General features: G+C 42.8%; 2 protein-coding genes across 10 annotated transcripts in view; one reads left to right on the plus strand and one right to left on the minus strand.

The window, feature by feature from the left end:
• Positions 1 to 23,594, plus strand: part of LOC119443965 (paraplegin-like) — a 389,278-nt gene that overhangs the window by 342,573 nt on the left and 23,111 nt on the right. The window contains 1 exon segment of the mRNA XM_049668856.1: positions 10,516 to 10,593. Within this exon segment, the coding sequence (XP_049524813.1) occupies positions 10,516 to 10,593 (78 nt within the window).
• The window catches only part of LOC119464734 (MTRF1L release factor glutamine methyltransferase-like), a 41,584-nt gene continuing 32,228 nt past the window's right edge, over positions 14,239 to 23,594 (minus strand). Inside the window, exons 2-6 of one of the 9 annotated variants that reach the window (XM_049668940.1) lie at positions 16,743 to 16,918; positions 16,583 to 16,668; positions 16,258 to 16,471; positions 15,277 to 15,506; positions 14,239 to 14,493 (exon numbers count right to left, since the gene is read on the minus strand). In XM_049668940.1, the coding sequence (XP_049524897.1) occupies positions 14,247 to 14,493; positions 15,277 to 15,506; positions 16,258 to 16,471; positions 16,583 to 16,668; positions 16,743 to 16,889 (924 nt within the window). In that variant the 5' untranslated portion in view covers positions 16,890 to 16,918 and the 3' untranslated portion in view covers positions 14,239 to 14,246. Of the gene's footprint in view, positions 14,494 to 15,276; positions 15,540 to 16,257; positions 16,472 to 16,582; positions 16,720 to 16,742; positions 17,017 to 23,594 lie in introns of those variants that run through there. The other 8 variants (XM_037725698.2, XM_049668954.1, XR_007467514.1 and 5 more) reach the window with 8 other exon arrangements.

Genomic DNA, 23,594 nt, shown 5'->3' on the forward strand with positions numbered 1-23,594 from the left:
CAGTAGCACTGGGAATGGGTGGCAATTGAAAAAAAAAGAGCACATTCACTCATCCAATTTTTTCTAATTATAATTTATTGTGAAAAACAGTGTGAATATAGGACACAGAGGGCAAGAAACAATAAGGCATGTACCAGCAACCCAAGTGAATGTAGCCCTGCATTATTATTATTATTATTATTATTATTATTATTATTATTATTATTATTTGGTTTGAAAGCATATACACTTAAGAGGAAAGGGAAAGCAAGGAGCAGGCTGCATAATGATAATCATTGGGAAGAAAGCGTAATAATATTTGAAGCCTTCTTGTATTCAATAGGTATGTGCAAACTGCGTGAGCATCCATTCTATTGCTCTCTCAAGAAAAGAATGAAAGTATCTTATCCAAAGACTGCACAGGATGCATGCACAGGGAATGGATGTGCTACTTTTAATTGTCATTTTCAGCACTGTTGTTGCACTGCTGCACATATGCACTGCTATGTGACATAATTCAAGTAACCAACTAGCCCATCTTTTTACCTTTAAGGGACACGAACAGTAAATATTACGTCAATCTGGACTGTTCAAATACCATTCCAAAAACCTCGCAGCGCTTATTTCGTGCCAAGAAAAGGCTTGGTTTAAGACAAAATCGTGTCTGAAAGGTTTGTATACCTTTAGCGCAATTCAAATCGCCCGCCCCCAAGTGGGGAAGTGTGACGTTGAATACACCATCACTGCCTTTTACTCCCATCAGTGAGTAATACGTCGCCCGACAGATGGGGCTACAGTTTTTACGTAAATCGCAATGGTGCGGCCATGGAGAAACAGAGCCAAGACAGAACGTTGGATTCGCTGCTGCCGCTGCTCTTTGATCGAGTGGTGCGGACCATTCAGGCATCCTGTGACATCACATGGATGTGGCATTCTTTGCTACTCGCAATTTGTGTCAGGTTCACGAGCCAGCAGTACTAGCGCAGCACTACACGATAACAGAACTACTAAAAAGCAAAAATGTGGGCAGCGCAGATTCAAGTGAAAACGAAACCTTTCGAACTCCTGCGTCATTGTCAAGGGTAACATCAATGAGGTGTTTTTTCTAAAATCAAATAGAACTCGACAAGTAGAATTTTCTTCCATCCTATAATTCAATGCAATGATCTTTTTATTACAAGTGGTTGAGTACTAGTGAGAATTATAATGAGGAGTGCCTACGTCATTGGGCTAGTACCTGAATGTCGCAGGGGAATCTCAAATCATGTCCTGCATTCACCTGAATTTCTCGGTTATTAAACCTCTGTTTGCGATAATTTTGACCCCTTAGACCTTCTTGAGCATTAATCTATGACTTTAGCTTAACTTAATATTTGCCTTTAGTGTACCTTTAACCCCTCCCAGGAACTTTTTACCAGTCACGGGCTGCAATTGCCCTTCATCATACCCTTCATCTCGTTGCCCTTCATCTTTGACTCTCATAAAATCATGCCCCTGTTATTGCCACGATCGGTCACTCACAAGATGGGTGATAATAGGAGGAGAAAAAATGCTTACAAGTAAATTATGCTTCTAGGTTAAGTATCAATAACTCGCTATCGTCCTTATGTGTTCTCGCTTTCACTCTCAAAAAGATTCTGACATAGAATACCTCCATGTTCACCATGCTGACAGGTTGGGAAAGCAGGTGCACATCTCAAGTTTTGACCGGTTTACAGCCATGAATCAACAGGCAGCAACCACAGATAAAGAAACACCACTGCTTATGAATGCAATTGAAGGCTCATGCATCAAGGAGCCTTAGGTGCTCTTGCATGCATAGCTCTTGTGCCACACATTTGACTGCCGACTGAGCACATGAGCTACATGCTCTCTTCTTTACTGTGCAAGTTGACGTCTGTGCACAAGCATACAGGTAAAGAGTGAAAAAGGAATTTAAAGTTTCTAGTCACTGCATAAATTACGTATGCAGAAAGTTTATAGAAATGGGTCTAGTAATGAAATTCTCCGTGAATTTAGATGGCAGTGTTACACCTTCTACAAAGAACAAATTCACTAATGCTATTAGATATCCCCTGAGTATTTCAGAGAAGCAAGGTTGAAATGGTGTATTCAACAAGCGACAATGTGACTTTTGCTAGGCACAATGGCTGCACAATGCCACGAGGACATTGTGATACAAGCATCCGAATACTATGGTCGGTGTCAGTCAACCGTTTGAAAATGTTTGAGTCAGTGTAATGTAAATAGTGTGGATACATCAAGTAATGTGATACTAGGAATGCGACATTTAGAGCACTGGCATTTGAGTCATAGGGTCTTGTAGCTGTGATATTTTTGTGATGGTGATACCACTTCAGCTCATTTTTGTACATGTTAGCATTGTGAATAAGACTGGTGTGGTATGAAATGCAGCAGGGGCCGTACTCTGAAAAATTCCACTTCGGCAATAGTTCACCTTTCGCCTACAGGTGCACACTGATTGGCTGGTTGAGCAAAATTGAATGATGTCAGGCTCAACGAGCCAATCAGCTCGTTCAGTTTTGCTGAAACAGCCAATCAGCTCGCGCCTGAAGGCGAAAGGCAAACTATCGCTGAAGTGGAACATTTCAGAATACGGCCCCAGTACTAAGACTCCATCATACTATGAAGCAGTTTTCATAGCACATCTTTTGTATCCTACTTAGCAGGCATGCTTACAGCCAATTACTATTATCCTGACACTTTGTGGACAATATGTAAAGGTTATGAAGACTTCTTAACGCTTTCTTTGGCTACTGTGCACATTTTCTGGGGCACTGTATCCTGCCTAAAGGAGTGAGCAATGCAGAAACGCTCTCTACAGCCATTTTTCTTTCTCACCGCTGCTGCCCTCTTCCACTTTTGTGGTGGTGAAAAGTGCAATTAGCTAATTAGTTATGCTTAATTAGGCAAGCTTTTAAATATGTTTCTTCTAGGGCATAAGTCATATTTGAAAAGTTATAGCGTTCTCATAAACAACCAGTAAGGTTGCTTTCACTACATTGTCTATATGCGTTTCTTTTTTGTAAGCTCGAAGAAGGACCACAAAATATAAAAACAAAAAGACGTCACTCCACATTTGCGTGTCTGGATTCCAACACTCTCAATCATGTTTACATTGAATGAATCTCGAGTGCCGTTCGAAAGCTGACTGGTGTGTTTGCATCCATATTCATCGGCAGCCTATCTCTTATCATTTGAAACCATATTTATCATTTAGGACTACAATGGATTGCAATCTTTACAATCAAGGTGTTGAGGTACACTGGACATTGTAGCCTATCACTTTTTTTTCTCTTGCAGTGAGAGCGCTGCCGTTCAGACGCACAAGAGTGCAGTGCCATTTTTTTTTTCACGGAGTACATCTTATGTCCTAAAACTTATTTAAAAATTGTTTTGTCATATTAAACGTAACTGATTAGCAAACTAATCATACTTAAAAACAGCATTCTGAGTAACTGAAGACAAACAATATGCCATTGGTCTCATTCATCTAAATGAGTGCCATTCTATTTTTTTAAAGTTAGGTTCAAGTTACGTGGAACACCTGGTATAGCCATACACCACTACAGGTATGCTGGTTACTGGCTTTGTTCTCTACAGAATTATGCAGTGAAACAACAAACATGAATTAAATATCCTCACTGCAGTAAATATACACATTCTAAGCGCATTATTTCTTTAAAAGCAAATACATAACTTTCCATAACCTTCGCCATTTAGTAGGACGTTCTGGCGGGCTAGTTGGTTCATAGCCTTTAGACGTTTATATCACTGCGCGAAAAAATGAGGACACACGAAAGAAACACTCACGACACCACGAGCGCAGACTGCCAACGGTTTATTTTTGCTGCAAAAGCAAGCAGCAAAAATAACCTACTGTACTGTATCAAGTACACCAAAATTTATATGCATGTTCCGTTCTTTTAAATGAAGCCATAGATTCAACAGTTTGTTTCTAACATGCTCAACATATGTACTAAGCACTGTCAAAAGCTCAACGCAGATATGTGAAGCAGGCAAGCAGAAATAAATGAAAAGCTAGTACACATCCCCATTCGTGACGAATCCGCAGTTTTGCTGGAATTGGCACGAAATATTTAGGTATGGATAGAACAGTAGATTCTATCCTGTGTTTGGGTGTCTGCGCGCGCCCTCTGAGTACAATAAACGGAAATAGCAAAAAGAAAATGTTCAACTGTTCAAGGTGTAGGGGTGCCAAACCAAGTGTAGTAGTTCTAGTACAGTGGGCGCAAGTGGCTTAACTCCACACTGCTATTTTTAAAACTCGGGGGAGCCAGACTCCTAATGCATTTCTGCCAACCTCGCCCACAAAAGTTTTCTGGAGGGATGGCGTCATCTAGTAGCGTAGCATCCACACCAAAATGATAAAACAACTGCCACTCGTCTGTGCCAGCAAGCAGATGGAAGGAAATTCCCAAATGAGTGAGACTCATCCTTGGCACTTAACCCTTTAACCCCCAATGCCAAGCTGTACTTATCATGGGAGGTTGTACCAATACCGCCAATGACGAGTTCCATTCATATAACCCAGTGTTCTGCTGCTCCCACTGCCAAAGACTAATTACGGTCGGCATTAAAGAAAAGCTGCCCTCAAAAACAGTTTTTTTTTTCTTTTTTTATTATTATTATTATAATCGTAAATCAATTAACATATTCTCAGAATCAGAATTACATATAAAATATTATTTCTACATAAAAGAACATTCGGAAATTTGGTATCCTTTTCCAAAATTAATTCGGGGGATAAAGGGTTAAAGAGTTAATAAGTTATCATGACGTTTGGGCTTGTTGGTATGCCATTAGTAGTGCTCTGTCTAGTGTATTCTTTCTTCTTTCTTATGTACGAGGGGAATTAAAAAAGTAAAGGGACTTTCGCAATTTCTCCCACTAAAGTTTGGTAACACTGCTAGTATCCAGCGCTGAATTAGTGTCGTCTGCGACACTTCTATAGAATGTGTCACTCTTATTCCCGCATTAGTCATTATAGTGTAGCAGACCGTTGCTGGTATCAATATTGATAATAATGTGGATTACTTAACAGGTTTTATAATAGACGCTGCCACAAATTGCATCCAACAGACGAGTGGACTATCTAATAAACGCCGCATCCTGTGGTGGAATGCCGAATGTCAAAAGGCAAGGAAAAAACAAAACAAAGCTTGGGGACTGCTACGTGACTGCCCAACAGCCGAAAATCTCATTAATTTGAAACAAGCAAAGTCGCAGGGCAGAAGAGCATGTCGACGAGGTAAGAGAGATAGTTGGGAGAAGTACATATCCAGCATTAATTCATACACTGGTGAGAGAAAGGTCTGGAACCGGGTAAATAAACTAAAAGGCCGACAGTCTCACCCTCTACCCCTAGTAAATACCCAAGGAGACAGCCTGTAAAATCAGGCAGATTTTCTAGGTGAGCACTTTGAACAAATCGCAAGTGCATCAAACTACGCACACACTTTCCTGCGATTCAAAGAACACGCAGAGCGACAACACCTTCAATGCAAATGTGGAAGAAATGAAGCTTACAATCGCCCATTCAGTTTAGCAGAACTTCGCGCATCTTTGAATTGTTGCAACAACTCGGCACCAGGTAGTGATCGTATCATTTATGAAATGATCAAGCACTTACACTCAGAAATACTAAATACACTTCTATCTCTTTTCAATGCTTTGTGGGCAGCTGGATACATTCCATCTGCGTGGAAAGAAGCTATTGTTATGCCCATACTAAAACAAGGCAAGGACCCGTCTCTAGCCAGTAATCACAGACCAATAGCTCTAACAATCTATCTGTGCAAGCTCTTCGAAAAAATGATAAACCGACGCCTAATCTGGTTCCTAGAAAATAACAAAATACTCGACACCTTCCAGTGTGGTTTTCGAGAAGGTCACCTTGTTCGCATTGAGGCATATACCAGGGATGCTTTCATACACGAGCTTTGTCTGTCTGTCAGTATTTCTAGACTTAGAGAAAGCTTATGACACGACATGGCGCTTCGGAATTCTCTGAGATCTTTCGGCGATGGGTGTCCGTGGCAACATGCTAAACACAATCGAAAGTTACCTCTCTAATCGCACATTTCGCGTAAGGGTAGGCAGAGCTTTGTCTAGGTCATTCACCCAAAAGACTGGTGTGCCGCAGGGGGGTGTACTTAGCTGCGCACTGTTCATTGTAAAAATGAATTCCCTGCATACAGTAATCCCACGCACAATGTTTTATTCTGTGTATGTCGACGATGTGCAGATAGGCTTTAAGTCGTGCAATATTGCCATCTGCGAAAGACAAGTGCAGCTTGGAATAAACAAATTGTCCAAATGGGCGGATGAAAATGGTTTTAAAGTAAACGCGCAGAAGAGCACTTGCGTACTCTTCACAAACAACAGCGGCGTAACGCCAGTCCCAGCTATTGAAATCAAAGGAGATGCGCTCTCTGTGAGCAGCGAGCACAAGTTTCTTGGAGTAACTTTAGATTCTAAACTCGCGTTTATTCCTCATATTAAGCAAAATGCTTGAAGACAATGAACCTTTTAAAACTTCTGTCGTGCACAACTTGGGGCAGTGATCGAAGGTGTTTGCTTAACTTGTATAACAGTGTTGTCCGCTCACACCTTGATTACGGAGCTGTAATTTATAATTCAGCAACGCCAAGTTCATTAAAAATCCTAGACCCCGTCCACCATCTGGGTATGCGTCTCGCGACCAGTGCTTTCAGGACAAGTCCAATCCAGAGCCTGTACGTAGAGTCGAATCAGTGGTTGCTTCATCTGGAGCGGTCATACAACAGTTTCACATATTTTCTGAAAGTACAAGCGAACATTGAACATCCTTCTTATTCAACTATAAATGACGTGACTGCTGCCACACTCTTCCATAATCAACCTGCAGCGAGAAAGCCGTTCTCTTTGCTTGTGAGGAACCTCAGTGAGGAAATGGGTGTTCCGCTGCTTGATCATCGTCCTATGGCTCCAGTAAAACTTACTTCTACCGCCATGGCAGTGACAACATAGATTACGGTACATTGTTTGTAGAGGTCACTAAACACGCGCCAGCGGCACACATTAAAATGCATTTCTTAGAACTCCAGTCCAAGTGTTCGTGTACAGAGTTACACAGACGCTTCCAAGTCACATGCCGGGGTGTCTTATGCAGCCGTCGGCCCATCCTTCTCGGAATCCGATGTACTCCGCTCGGAAACGAGTATCTTTATGGCTGAGGCCCATGCACTGTTGTCGGCTGTGAAGCGTATAAGGAAATCAAAACTTCAAAAGGCAATTATATTTACCGACTCCCTAAGCGTCGTAAAGGCATTGATGTCACTCGGTAAACACAAAAATCCTGTACTTACTGAGCTCTATTCCGTTCTGTGTAAAGCATACATCTTTAACCAGCATGTGACTATATGCTGGGTGCCTGGCCATAGAGGCATTGAGGGCAATGTGCTAGCAGACCAATTGGCCACATCAACTACATCGCAAGCTAATTATCCTGCCGCTACTATTCCTTCCACAGATCTGAAGCCTTTATTGCGAAGGAAACTGCGAGGCTACTGGCAGTGCTTGTGGGACGCTGAAACAAATAATAAGCTTCACTTGATTAAACTACAGTTAGGTTTTTGGCCCCCTGAACGAAAACACGACGAACTGATGTCCTATTATGTTGTCTCAGAATAGGACATACATATGGCACCCACAGCTTTTAGCTGACTGGTGACGAACCACCAACCTGTGGTAGATGTGGTGAGAGGCTGACCGTCCTCCACATCCTCCTGGAGTGTCGGGAAGCCGAAACAGAGAGAACGAAATATTTTCCACAAGTGTACCGATATCATGTCCCTCTTCATCCCATTATGTTTCTTGGTGAAGAACCACTTTTTAATGCCAAAGCAGTCATCGATTTCTTGAACGATGTGGTCCTGCATGTTATTAGCCCAACAAGTTCGTAGCGCATCCTCTTCCCAGAGGATGCCGCTGTGCTAGTAGTTTTTTGTAGCACATGCCTCCAGGCCTTTGTGGTTCAAGGGCTCTGTATAGGCAGTAGTGCTTCTTGCTAATTACTACATCTTAAATATCTTGAATATTGTATCACTCTTTTTCAATGCATTCTTCGTTTTCATAGTACGCGTCATGAGTTATTGTCATGATTTTAGTACATTTATATTTTACTCACTTTACAGCTATTATTTTTAGGCCCCTTTACAGCCACGCCTCACCTAATGTTTTATCCACACCTCATAACTCACTATTCATGTATCACTGACAAGTCATTATCATCGCCTTGGCGCTCTTTGGCCACATCTGGCCCTTACTTGCGCCAATAAGCCACAATAATCAATCAATCAACCGTTAAGCATGGCAGCACCATTGTTGGCTGCACCAAGGAGGAAATGAGGGCAGTGATTCGCTTTTTGTTTGTAGAAGGTGTTAAACCTGCGGAAATTATTCGTCGAATGCAAGTGCAGTATGGTGACAGTTGTTTATCGCGAAGCAAGATCTACGAATGCATAGAGCGTTTCAAACGGGGAAGAACCACTTTATGTGACGAGTAAAGATGGGGCAGGCCATTCCATCAACGTCAACAACTGAGGACAATTTTAAAGTCGTTGAGGGTATGGTGATGGAAAACAGACAAATCACAGTGGATGAAATCGCCAGTACTGAACCATGACGGAAAAGTCATGGTTCAGTGTATTTCATCTTGCACGACAGGGTTAATTTTTTGAAAGTGTGCAAGGTGGGTCCTGAAAGAATTGTCACCGCAGCATAAGGCACAAAGGTAGGACATCTCTCGTAAACATTTGGCCCGTTATCATTGCGGGGAAGATGGATTCTTACAGGAAATTGTTACAGGAAATTGTTACTGTAGATAAAACTTGGGTACATCACAAACCGGAAAGTAAGGCTGCAAGCATGGTTTGGAAACACTCATCACCAGAAGTTAACAAATTGTTTTTTGTTTGCGAAAGGTGTTAAACCTGCAGAAATTATTCGTCAAATGCAAGCGCAGTATGGTGACAGTTGTTTATTGCGAAGCAAGATCTACAGATGGATAAAGCATTTCAAACAGGGAAGAACTTCTTTATGTGACGAGGACAGATCGGGCAGGCCATCGATGTCAACGACTGACGACAATTTCGATGTCGTTGAGAGTATGGTGATGCAAAACAGACGAATCACAGTGCACGAAATCGCCAATACTGAACTATGACTGATAAGTCATGGTTCAGCGTATTCCATCTTACATGACAGGGTAAATTTTCTGAAAGTGTGTGCAAGGTGGGTCCCGAAAGAATTGTCAGCGCAGCATAAGGTACAAAGGTTGGACATCTCTAGTAAACATTTGGCCCGTTATCGTCGTGAGGGAGATGGATTTTTACAGCAAATTGTTACTGTAGATGAAACTTGGGTACATTATCACGAACCAGAAATTAAGGCTGCCAGCATGGTTTGGAAACACTCATCATCAGCAGAAGTTAAGAAATTTAAACGTCAACCATCAGCTGGTAAGATTATGCTAACACTATTCTGGGACATGGAAGGTGTGGTAGCCGTTCATTTCACCCCAAGAGGCAAAACTGTGAACAGTGAGAACTATTGTGACGTGTTGCGAACTAAACTGAAACCTGCAATCAGATCCAAACATCATGGAAAACTGCGAAAAGGTGTCATCCTGCAGAAAGATAACGCTCGGCCACATTCTGCCAAACGGACGGCCGAAACAATAAAGGAGTTCGGATTCGAATTGCTGGAACACCTGCCATACAGTCCAGACCTGGCTACAATATTTTCATATGCTTGGACCATTGAAGAAAGTGCTCAGGGGAAGATTTACAACCAATGCAGAAGTCATTGATGCGATGCAAAATTGGTTACAGGTGCAACCAAAATACTTTTTTTCCGACGGAATCAAAAAACTTGTGAAACGTTGGGCAAAGTGCGTTGAAGTGCAGGGAGGTTATATAGAAAAATAATGTACGTTTCAGTTTTCTATCACTAGAATAAATGTACATTTTCTCAAAGGTCCCTTTACTTTTTGACTTCCCCTCGTAGTTGCATTAAACAGACGTTTTCATATTTTATAGCTGCTATAATATGTCCCTCAAACGCATCCTCACCCAAAAAGCATCGAAAGAGCACCAGTAGCGCTGTGCTGAGCAAAAAAACTTGCAGTATGCTGCAAAACGTTGGCCCCGAACGCGAGCATTTGGCTATTTGCTTGTATAGACAATCGTCAGTCATCTTCATTGGTTTTTGCGTAATGTTTTTGTATAGGTATTTGTTGTGGTGGGTGGAGGTAGATGGCAGTGTTTGTATGAAAGCAGGCCTCTTCGGATAAATAGTTTCGGTTTTGTTTTCTTTATTTTTTATGTGAATTTATATAGTTGAAAACCAAAGTCAGTGCTGTAATTTTTAATGTACTAACTCTTTTTTGAGGACTTATACCTCTTGTGGAAATATGTAAGTCACAAATGCTTTTCATGTTCTTGCATATAGCAAGCAAGGCTTGTGGTTGCCAGGGCTTACAAGGAGACTGAAAAAGTATTAAAAGAAAACAGTGACAAGCTGAAATTGGTGAGTGTGCATGTTTATTACAGAGCAATTGTAATACATTTATGACATTGTATAACTAAATTGTTTACACAAGAGCCAGTGCTATCTTAAGTGCTTGTCAGTAAACATAATTTACTTTCGTATTAATATTTTGTGAAACTATCAAACCACAACTTTAAGCCAGCTTACGTTATGCTTCAATAATCAATAATTCCTAACAAAATTACTGAACTACATAAATTTATGTACATAAATTAGGGTAGCCAGAAGAAAAGCAGATTTGTAGATGCACGCAAATTATTTCTTTGCTGAAAGAAATCTTTAATGTGCTAATAAGTGTAAAGAGGATAACATATTCACAAAATGTTTTCAAAATTTTCTTATTTTTTACTGTTCATTGAAAGGAATACCACAAGTTTTAGCAATATGATAAAATGTTTTTAATTCTGATTCAGTCAAAACTTTTTAATCACAGCCCAGAACACCCGAGCCAAAGGAGTAGTGGTTCAAACCAATTCATGTGCATGTTCATCTAGAGTGTAGTAGTGGCAACTAAATAAGATAAATGTACACTTAACATGGGTGCAGCAAAGGAAATGCAATTTTCTGCGGATGTAATGAAATGGTGGTGGCAACAAAGCAGTTTCAGTGCTGTTTCAAGTTCATAATTAGACACAAGGATCTCAGCTAACACACACAGGCACGATCACATGTTCACAAAACTTATCAAATTTATTTTAATACAGGGTTTAATGCAGGGTAGCAGGTGCACCATGGAGAAACTTTAAACATAACTTTATCAATAGTACAGAATAACCTCTTTTACCGGTAGTGTGGTTTCAGCTATTGGTTCTTCTTCTTTCTGGGGTTTTACGTGCCAAAACCAGTTCTGATTATTAGGCACGCCGTAGTGGAGGGCTCCAGATTAATTCTGACCACCTGGGGTTCTTTAACGTGCACTATAACGCAAGCACACAGGCGTTTTTGCATTTGGCCTCCATCGAAATGCGGCCGCCGCGGCTGGGTTTCGATCCCGCGATCTCGTGCTCAGCAGTGCAGCGCCTTAGCCGACTAAGCCACCCCGGCGGGTATTTCAGCTATAGGTACATTATATGTTGTTTTGTTTGTGCTGGAGGTACATGATAAATATGATTATGTATACTTGTACCCGATGTTTAAATTATTAATCTCTTTTTGCTTGAAAGTACTTTTAACATTTTCCGTATGTATGAATTAATTTTTGTAATGGCATTAGGTATACAATAATGTTTGTAAACGAGCCTAGCTGCTCCTCATCCTTCTATGATAGTGCAAGTGCTGGATCATTGCTACTGTGTTAACATGTTACCATTTTTGTTTTGTGTGCACTTATCCTCAAACACTTTCAAGCTACTTTTCATAGCTTTACACTCCAAGGACTGTACCTCTCTGGATTTTTGTGGGGATAATAAACTTCAATGTTTAAAGAATTTGAGCTATTACATTGACAAAATGGCACTGAAGTTTCAGCTGAAAAGTTTTATTTTTCTTTTTTTTTAATGGAAGTTTGGCCTTCATTTTCACCAGTTATACCATGCATTTTCTGCCAAATGAATGAAAAAAAATTTGAGAGAATACCAGTCTAAACTTATTTTTGTCTTTAGCATCCCTTTAAATCTGTATTGCATCTAGTAGTCGCATGCATGTGGCTTGTAATGCATGCCTTTCAGCATACCTGCCAAGTATCCCGGATTACCCGGGAGACTACCTGATTTGGACCATTTTTTCCGGTTGTACGGTTGACAGGAAAATCTCCCAGAAATTGCTGTTGTGTCCCGTTCCCACGTCCAGCGCTTTGTCAGGCTACATTGCCAAAAAAGATCCAACCCAAGCTAATCCAGTTAGAAGTTCATCGATCAAAACATTGTTAAGAAAGTTGTAGGGAAACCCTATACATGCCCCATTTCGTTAACCGCAGAGCCGCTCCTTACGCTGACAGGGTTGTTGGGTGCCATAGTGGCCCTAGTCCCATTAAGTTAACCAGCGAATGCCGCCTTCCGCAACTAGCAACACTAGACTCTCCATCGTTCTCCTCAGCGTCAGCCGCTCTGGCATTGCATAGGTTCAGTCATGGCTTTAAAAGCAAGGAGCGCTAGCTCAAAAGTATCAACTATTTTTATTGTAGTGCTCAGCCGAAGTGACGCTGGTTATTTTGTTGATACCACAGAGCAATGCAGACTTCGAACGGCAATTTAACATCGTGAAAAATACGAGGACGCAGTGCCGCTCGTCCATGTCACTTGTTCAAGGCGCTGGCAAACAACAACCTCGCAAAATGTGAAAGAAATGGAATTTCTTACAATCAAACATTATCTGAAGAATTTTTGAATACCTGTCATGGCTGCTTAGTGGTTATGGCATTGCGCTGCTAAGCACGAGTTCGCGGGATCAAATCTAGCAGCGGCCGCCGCATTGCGTTGGCGGCGAAATGAAAAAAAAAAAACGCCCCTGTGCCGTCCATTGGGTGCACATTAAAGAACCCCAGGTGGTCGAAATTAATCCGCAGTTCCCCACTACGATGTGCCTCATAATCATGGTGGTTGTGGGACGTAAGACCCGAGGATTTATATTAAATTTCAAAGAATTTTGAAAGGCAAAATTAGCAACAACGAAATACTTGCAAAAGTGAGACCTTGATGTTCGTGTGGTCATTTGTACACCCGTAAATAAAATTGTAATGTGCTCCAGGCAGTACTTAAAAATATCGACCGTGGGGGAGGGTGTAAACTGACCAAGTCCCCCCCCCCCCCCCCCCCGGCCGGAAGATCTCCTGGATTTTGTTTCTCCGAACTTGGCAGGTATGCTTTCAGCGTGTTGCCTTTGCACTCTCCAATTTTTGGCACACAATTGTGAGTTCCATGCTGTCATAGTGCACCACGAAGTTTTGTGTTCGCACCACATCGAGGGCTATATGGACTTGGTGTTTTCAATACATATGCCGTTCAATGTACAAAACTTTCAAGCAATTTTTGATCCCCGAAGCTATAATTTAAATGTACTGTATTAAACAGTGCAGTTGACAATATAATACAACAAATTCCATGAGCTCATCTATTTTTGTTGCAGCTGGGTAGAGAGCTCCTCAAGAGAGAAGTGCTCAACTATGCAGATATTGAAGCCCTAATCGGGCCACCCCCATTTGGCAAGAAACATCTCATTGAAGTTCTTGACCTCGGCCCCGATTCTTCTGACAAGAAGAGCAAGTCATCTCCCGAGAGAGAAGGGTCACCTGGAAAGCCTCAGCAGAACTTGTCTGGTGCTACTGCTACCACAGCCTAGAACGTTACATTGATAGTGCAGTACAATTTAAGTTGTGCTTACTTTGGTTTAGTTGATTGAGCAGTAGTGTGTACAGTCTGGAATTAAATGTTTGAAAACAGTACTCTACGTCTTCATGTCTAATGTACGGCAGTGGTGTGCACACAGGGGCGGATCCAGGGCACCATTAATTGGAGGGGGCGTCAGCACACTTTGTTGTGATCATTGAAGTGCCGGTATGTCGTGGGGAGGAGGCCTCTGGATCCACCAGTGTGTGCATAAGCATACCGCAGGTTATGCCACAGTAGCTGTACGGTGTACTTTTTTTTTTAAAACACATTCCCAGCCACTGGCTCCACCAAAACGGTTTTTTGTTTTTATTTTATTCGTTTTATTTCAACAAACCGCGGCCGTGAAGTGAAGTCTGGGTGCACTGCCAGGAGCTTGAACATCTGGCGGTACTCTTCAGCTGCCAACATGACTTGAATGAGGGGTGGATGTGAGAGCCCTACTTCTATAAATAGGTGCCCTCCAACTTTGAGCAATGTCTTCGAAAGTTGCAGAATGCTTCGCACAACGTCCAAACCATCGATGCCAGCAAAAAGAGCTGCGTGGTCTTCATGCCTGAAGGCAGCATTGAAATCTTTGAAGATGCATTTCCATGCCATGACAACTGAATACTGAAGATCCACAGCAGAATATATTTATTGTATATTATGCCCGAGAAACTATTCAGAGTTATATATATATATTTTTTTAAGGAAAAAATGCACCAAGGAGTGAATAACAAAAATATGACATGCTTTTCTGCACATTTGGATCGCTCAGTGCAAACCAATCTCTTCAATTGGATGGCTGAAGCCAATACAATTTTTTTTTCAGTTTCCTAAAAATTACTGGAGGGAAATATGGCTCTAGTGTCTATTGGAGCTGCAAGCATGACAGTTCAGCTAGCATGAAAATGATGGGTTGTACGTGGATTTGTCTTAACATTGTGCTTTTTGCTACAAACAACTTTATAGCTTTGCAAGCTGACCATTTTCAACTAAATATTGTGTTTTAAAGGCAACAGTTCACAATGATCATTCATGTTTGTAGACTTATCGCCTTAATGCGTTTAAAAAAAGCAGAATTGTTCAGAAATTTGAAAAAGCGTAATAAATATAAAGAAATTCTGAAGCCACAAGCACAAGATTAGACAAATCCATGTACTATGGCAAATGCAAAAATTAACGTCTCGTATCATTCCTCAGCTCAACGTCATAGCTCAACATTCGCAACGACAAAGTTCCCTCTAGTAATTGGCACACCAGCCAACGAAAGGAAACCAGCACTAACAAGATCTACCGACTACCAGCATCGGACACACACAGCAGCTGCACACAAAACAGGCGTAGAATCACTCACCTCAGTATTTCTGGCTCAATTGTGCAGGACTCTTGAATGGAAATGTAAGGGGGGTTACTGACAATGGCGTCATACATTGAGCTCATTAACTGAGGTTCTAAATATCTCAAGCCAGTTGGTGTAACCTCAGCCACATAGCAGGAAACTCTTTTTGACAAGCCCAGTTGTGATGCATTTTCTTTGGCCAGTTTGACTGCCACCAGATTTTTGTCAATGCCTGTGTAATGAACCTAGAAACATGAACAGTCAACGAAGACATTTCACTACTGGAGTACAAATACTCAAGTGCATCACATACAAGCAACTTCCTCATTCTTTGACAGAAAAGGAAATTCAAGGCAATTTTTGCACATGGGCAGTCGCATTGTTTTTCACACAACATAGCACTCCACATTCTATGTTTTTACATGTGCTGGCAAAATTGCCACCTCACAAACAGTTTTTACTTTTGATGATGAAAACACTAGCAAGTCTTCTCGATCAGAACAAATATGCCGTTCATTGATAAAACAGAGTTGATGTTGTCGATACCTGACGTACACATTTTCCTTGGCTACCAGCATCTAATTTGTGGGTTCAGATGTTTTTATGCAACCTACTATATATATATATATATATATATATATATATATATATATATATATATATATATATAGTGCTTACTGTAAATTCATTTAAAATACCTGTCACTCATGTTTCATGCTTGAAAGTGTGAATTCATAGTTCATTCCGGACTATTTCAGCCCTTATTTCGAATTCTTGCTGTGCAGTGCGCATGCTGCAAGTCGTATACAAACCCTGGGTAGCAAATGCAAGACCAGAAAACATCAAAAGTGTATTATTTGTGGTGATAGGCAAGGGCTACCTTGCTTTTAACAATTAACGCAGAGAGGGGAGAGAAGCGGCTGTGTAGTCTGCGTTCCACCCTGACCACGATCCCGAGCAGACGGCATAACCGATTATGTAAAAACTTTCACATACCTTAGTAGTACGCGAAGCAAGAGCGAGGCAAATGGCACCTGTGCCGCAGCCGACGTCTAAGACGTGTTCAGTGCCACCGTCGCTACGGTTAATGTGCGACAGAACGATGTCGACCAGCGCTTCTGTTTCGGGTCTTGGAATGAATATTGGTGGACACATTTTCAATGGCAATCCGTGAAACTGCCACTTTCCCAAGATATATTGAACAGGCAACCTACATACACGAACGAACAAAGAGTTACGATATTGTACGTAGAATATTCTGCTACACTCTAATGACTAATGCGGGAATAAGAATGACACATTCTATAGAAGTTCGATTAACCTTTGCGCTCTTCTCTGGCAGTAGTAGTTCAGCCGATTCATATGTCGTGGTAGAATGCGCTTTGCGCTTTCGGGACGCCCTTGAATCTGGGGAAAAAAGAAAGGTTGCTTTCTTACTTTTTTCTTCGCTAGATCAGGCGAAATACTAGATATTTACAAACCTCTAACGCCGTTATTCTGCCAAGTACATTGCTAAAAAAACAATTGAGTGAAGCTTTAGCCTCTCCTGGCTCGATTCCGGCATGACTAAAGATACGCATCCAATAGCTAGTGAACTGAACGGCTGAACACGAACAAGCCTGCCTCATGCTGAAACCAAAGCTAAAACGAACGCCTCCTAAAGAAACTGTGCCTGGAATGTGAGCGGCGTGAGCCGCGAACACGCTGCCTCCATGCTCGCTGCCCTGCTATGGTGTGCAGACCTCATTCTAGGCACCCATTCCTCCATGTAGGTACCATATAATCTTAGGCACCTAGAGACACGATCATTTAGAGACTTTTGAGAAGGCGCGATGGTGGCGCCAAGTGACGACGACATGCGACGGCGTGTTCGTTCTCGGCAATGGAGGAAGAAAAATGACCCGTTTTTTTTGTTTGTTTTTATTTGGCTTTAAATTGAGCTGTTTATTTCCAACAAGCACATATCTGCACAAATAGCGCTAACATGTGTTATTGGAAACAGATTTTTGCAGCGGCACCATTGCCTAAGCAACATAGCTGGGATCATCAAGGTAACAATGGTTCATCATAACATCCACACTCTTTATTCAATGAAAATACATCATGGGCATATATCGCACGTTTTCACCGGAGTAGACAGTCTCTATGTGCATATCACAGTCACATAACTCATCAGCAGGCAAGTTCAGTAAAAACAAAACATCAACAATGTTTGGTCACTAGTAGAGAACATTCAAGAAGGATGTGGCCAAGCTAGAAGCTGCATGATGACTTGAGAAGCAGGCTTGACTGTAGATGCTGCATCGTATGCAAGTATCATTATGTAGCTGAACACAAGGGCGGCAATGGCATTCAACTTCATATACGAGAAGCCACCATACAATCTGCGTAGGTCAACCACGTGTCTGTGGATCTCCTGCTCCTCGCATTGTGGCAATCTTTTTTTCACCATCTGAACTATCTTCATAATCTGAGCTTTGCTCTTGCTCCTTTGTGAGAAGGCCTCAGAGCTAGATGTCAAAGTTGTGTCAGAAAAAGGTGCAACCCTCCCTAGCTGCCGCTGCTGGTCAAAAAAGTCTGCCACCGGTGGATGCTGCTCCACTTGCTTCTTGACCTCTCGCACAGTTGTGTCACATCTGGGCTCAATATCCAATGGATGCAGGTTTGTCTCATCAGTGCCACCATGAAGTGAAACACATCTTCCACCTTTCAGTGCATCTGCATAACTGTACGTCCCATGTGCCCGACTCATTGTAGCAGTGCAAGTACTCGTAAGTAGTCTACAACCCTTCTCCTCTAGTCTTGCTGTTGCAGAGGAGTTGCTTGCACCTATAAGCTTGCTCTTTTGCAAGCAGGTTTCAGAGCCAGAAGACGTCGAACCGGTGTCGGAACACGGACCAGCCTCGCCTGTGTGCGTCTAAAAAAATGTCCTAAAAGAATCCGTCATGCACGTGACCTAAACCTAGGCACCTAGAGATACGATCATTTAGGGACTTTTGAGAAGGCGCGATGGTGGCGCCAAGCGACGACGGCATGCGACGGCGTGTTCGTCATGTTCGTTGTCTGGCCCGCGCCGACCGCGCGTTGTTCAACATTGCGTGTGTGTGATTGTGCTTGCGTTGCTTGTGTATTAGTTGTAGGTTCTGTGTTGCTTGGCGGAAAGCCGTGAGTAGTGCTTGTGTGGCAGTGCGGCTTTGGCCTCGGTGAGCTCTGGCAATACAGAATCTGCGTTGTGTGATCCGTGTTCCCTGACAATGCGGCGGTAGTGACGATTGAAACGTAGTGCCTCGATCGGCAGCGCACTTCAGCGAACCGCGATGTGGCGTCGCTGTGTCCGCCTTTGCTTAACGGACGTCGAGGGATGTGCTGCTCTCTACAAGTCACAAAAATGTGACGGCGTCGACCGCCCACGGTTTAGCGCTGAATGTGTGGTTTGAGTACTGTGCCTGAAACGAGTGGTGCAGCTGTGGTGGCCTAATTTCGCACAATTGAGACGCGTGCTTTTGTGCAAAAAAGGGCAACAAATCGTATCTCAACCCGCTGAGGCGATGCTACAATGTCAACAGTGCCGTGCAAGTTTATTATGGTAGTCTATACAGCAAGCATGTTTTAAGCAAGCAAGCGTGCACTGCAGCTATGCTGTGAATATAGCCTCAACTCAAGAATGTGGCGTTTGCAGAACCCTTATGTTTGTTTCTGCTTTCAAACAAGCTGTATGTTAGGAGTCTCATTCACTGTTCACATGAGACATGGGGGTCCATCGTGTGGGTTGGTGCTCAGCAGGGATGTGTGGTGAGGGGGTGTGGAGTTGGTGGCTGTGTCAGGTGCCTCACTGAATTTTGTAATTCATTGGAATAAGCTCAATGTAGAAGGACACACTGTATACCTGATGGCTCACTTTCACGGATATTACTGTATTGGCATGAATATGGCTTTTTTCCTTGAAATTTCCAGCCTCGGGACACACCTCGCATTATATTTGGGTTCGTGACACATATAACCACAATAAATTTTTCATTAGGAGAGACCAAAAGCCGCTCGTTGCATCATATTTGTGGTCGTGTTACTTACATGCAAATCCGGTACTTTCAGTGCCCATTGACTGATGAGGGGTGCAGGACTTTGGCAGTGGTAGCAGCACCAAAGCAGCTGCCCAAATGGTATACCATATAGTGTTAGATTTTTTGTGCACATGGGTGTACTGCGAAAACACGTGAAAGGAATTCCACAGTTGCTGTAGCATCACGTCTGGATCTGTGAATCACTGAGCGGTTGTTTGATCACATGTCTGAATTTCTGTTGTCACTGAGCGGTTCTTTGATCATTAGCTTAGGCTGTCTGTTTTCTACATATTATATTACAGCAGTGGCGTCAGAGCAGCTGCAAAAATGGGATGTTGCTGTATAATCGCAGGTTGGTTGCTTTTCTGACTGTTGCATTGCTCTATGTTGCATCGCTCTATTTGGCAACTGCCGCCAAATGTTGCTTTACCATGTCTGGTAAATGCCTTGAACGTGAACCACATTTGGATGATGCTTGTGAAAGTACAACATGCTGTGTGTATGTAAAGAAAATATCACACCGGTGGGTGTGGTGGAGTCACTGATGAAATAGAATTTGAAAAATGAAAGTTCTCGCAAAATCTGGAAGTGTTTATGGCACTTGCCATCAAAAATGTGTAACAATCCAAGCAAACAGAAAGATAACCTACCTACCCTGAAGAATATGTAAGTGATGCTTCAAGTTGTCAACTTAAAGCTTGATATACTGATGCCGATCAAGGGAAGAGTTGAGATTATATAGAAGGATTCAGTGCAATTCATGTTTAATCAGCTTGGCAATCTTGTCAAAACGACCAAATAAAATTGACAACTTTTAAGAGATCGCCATGATAACGTGATGAGGTTGCTGGCATTAGTTGGTGCTTGGGAAACAAAGCATCACAGGTATGTGGTGATTGAGCTTCTCAAAAAAAAAAAATAATTAGGTGTGCCACTAAAGACATCTAATCAATTGAAGATATAAACCACTGAAAGAAGTTGAGTGTGTAAAGGCAAATGGCTGCAGCTATATTTGCACAGTAATAGAAAAGTTGTAATCGTGCTGATGGTGCACAGGTGAAGATTGTATATTGCATGTTTGAGGGCTTAATTTTTCATGAGCTACTCATTTTTGTTTTCCTGTTTTGTTTCCATGTGCCTTAGTGAGTGGAATGCCTGACTGCAGACTCCCGCCATCATGTACAATTAATGGAAAATACACTATATTTTTCTATGGAACTCTTTTTTTGTAACTTCTGTTCAGTTGCAAATGACGCAGTTGTCCCTACTCTGCACTGAATGATGAATGCGGGGGGGGGGGTGAGCGCATGCAGGCGCCCTATTTACTGGAGCTTTGGGGCGCCCTCAGCCTGGCTGCTCACATGCCCATTTTTCTGGCTGTAACAACCTAGTCAGTGCACAGGTGTTTTTAACGTTCCATGATTAAGTAAACTTGACGTCACTATGCACAAAATTTAGATTACAACAGCCCAAGATGGCAACTGCCATTAACTGAATATAAGATTGCCTATGAGCATGCATTGTGCAATTGAATGCCTGTGAATTCTGTAATGCCACTTTCATGAAACTGACTGGCATGGTTTGCTTGAAACTGAAAACATGTTCGATCCTCAGTTGTGGCAGACTTGTGGCAGATTCACTATAACGTATTTGATAATGCAGGTGCAGATTCTGAAGGAATTGAAGCGGCTGTTACTCTTGGTGAGAATCAGTCATGCTCATTAGACATTATAGCTAAAGTTATATATACTGTACCTATGTGCCACAGCTCAGCTGTGGCACATAGGTACAGAGGAATAAATTTAGATAGAAAAAAAAATTCTGGCACAACCCATTTCACGATGATGCCGGCGCTAATACGATTGCATTGAAACAGTGTAGAGACATTGTATTGCCACCACAGAGATCAGTCATGTATGAGCCGGGCTCCTCTCTCACGAGTCCCTCTGGACATGCTACGCCTGTTAGCAGGGCTGCTGCTAAGTCGGTGCTTGACATTTTATTCGAATCTGCCCAGTGTAACGTGTCGTAGTTGGAGTAATACGACTGATTACGACCGATTGTGTCGAGAACGCACACAGGTTTATTTTTGCTACATTGCAGCCACCTTGGAAGCTCCCCTGCTCTCTACCAGGGTTGCCTTCCTACATTCTAAGAAGTGCTATGCATGGACACTACATCATCCCCTCAGGGAAGGAAAATTCAGTTTTGTTCAAACACATAGTAGAAAAAAGAAAAATGCACTTTTGTTCACACATAGTCTTTCAGGCGCTCAGGTCGTTGCCTGGTTCGTTGGGGGTACCGGTGTGTTAGCTTGGCATGCCAGGCAGCTCTTAACTGTCTGGTGCACTAGAGAGTCTATCCCTGGAAACCTTCTCACCTTCTCACGCAACAGCTGTGTTGTCTTGACAATGCCTTGGAGGCCTCGATGCGCAAGGTGCACGGCCTTTGTGTGAAGTTGTGCTGGCAGTACTATTCAGGTGCCTCTTAACATAAGGCCTTCTTTGGAGACTGACAGTTCTGTCGCAACACGAGAGAAAGGCTGTAGAGTTGTGCTCTTCCAATGTTTGCCTTTCTGGGGTTTCTTTAGGGCTTGCTTGAGCGAGTTGATCACCGGGTCAGCTAACGTCGCTTCGGTTACCTCCTTTATGGTCATGGCACGAGGTAGGCCGTGAGACACGATGAAGTTCACATACTGTTCAGCAACAGACTCCATGCGTCGAAACGGTTCTGTGGAGTTTACTGGGTGGCGGGACAAGTAGTCAGATGGGTTGCTTGGACCACTAGTGTGTTGCACTTCAAAGGTGTATTGTTGAATTCGAAGTGCCAAACGCTCTAGCCGTGCTTAAGGCAGGGAGCGGGGGTTGCTGAGAATACTGAGCAATGGCTTGTGGTCCGTCAGTAGGTGGAATGCTGTCCCATACAGGTAGATGTGAAAGTGCTCAATTCCCCACACTACAGCCAGCATTTCCCTTTCAATTTGAGAGTAGCGTGCCTCCACAGGAGAAAGGGCACGACTCCCATATGCTACCACCCTGGTTTCACTTCCGGATGTCTGCGTGAGAATGGCACCTAGGCCATGAGGAGCAGCATCTACAATGAGTGTGATGTCCTTTCCTGGGTCAAAGTAGGCAAGAGCTGTGGCCTCGGAAAGCTTTCTCTTCAGTTCGTCCAGGGCATCTTGCTGTATGTCTGTCCAACACCAGTCCTCTCCTTTGGCTGTGAGTTGCCTGAGTGGTTGGGTGAGGTGGGCCAGGTTCGGTATGAACCGACCACAGTAGTTAACAAGACCAAGGAGAGACTTTACTTCACTGGCACTGGTGGATGGTCAGGCACCGATTACTGCAGACACCTTAGTGGGGTCTGGTTGCACACCTTTGCTTGAGAACACATGCCCGAAAAAGGTAAGTTCCTGTTGGTAGAATTTGCATTTCTTGACGTTCAATGTGAGGCCACTTGCAAGTAGACATTCCAGTGTCACCTTCAAAGCTTCATCATGCTCTCTCTCAGTCTTTCCATACACCAATATGTCATCGCTTACGTTGAGCACGTTGGGGATGTTGGTTAGAACCTGACGGATGGTGTCCTGGAACACTTCGGCTGCTGAGTTGATTCCGAAGTTGAGTCTCTTGTATCGGAAGAGTCCAGCATGTGTAGAGAATGTGGTGATCACACGAAATGATGCATCAAGTTCTAGTTCATGGTATCCATCTTTCAGATCAAGTTTAGAGAATACGATGGATCCATTCAAAGCAACAAAGACGTCATCCACTGTCGGTGTGACATGTCTCTCATGCTGGATGGCTTGGTTAGCACAGCGCATGTCGACACACATTCGAATATGCTCGGGGTCATGTGGTTTCGGTACTGCCACGATTGGAGATACGCAGAGGGTTGTTCCTTCAGTCTTTTCAATTATGCCAAGGGACTGGAGCCTTTCAAGCTCTTCTTCCAGTGGCTTTCGCATGGAGAAGGGGATACATCTGTGAGGTTGTGCTACTGGTTGAACAAGGGGGTCAACATGGAGGTGTACTTGGAAGTCCTTTAGACAGCCCACTCCCTTGAAAAGGTCTGGGTAGGCCACTCTCGGATCCAGTCTGTTTGGCATCTCTCCCACACTGTACGTGATCTGGACTAGTCCTAGACGGGAAGCTGCAGAGAAACTAAGTAGTGGGGTACAGTCTCCAGAAACAACATAGTTTCATGGCTGCTTCTCTCCTTGTAGGTGATGAGAACGTCAAACTTTCCAAGTAGCGGTAAAGGAGAATTTGC

Source organism: Dermacentor silvarum, chromosome 1 (assembly GCF_013339745.2).
Source record: "Dermacentor silvarum isolate Dsil-2018 chromosome 1, BIME_Dsil_1.4, whole genome shotgun sequence".
In the NCBI taxonomy this organism is placed as follows: domain Eukaryota; kingdom Metazoa; phylum Arthropoda; class Arachnida; order Ixodida; family Ixodidae; genus Dermacentor; species Dermacentor silvarum.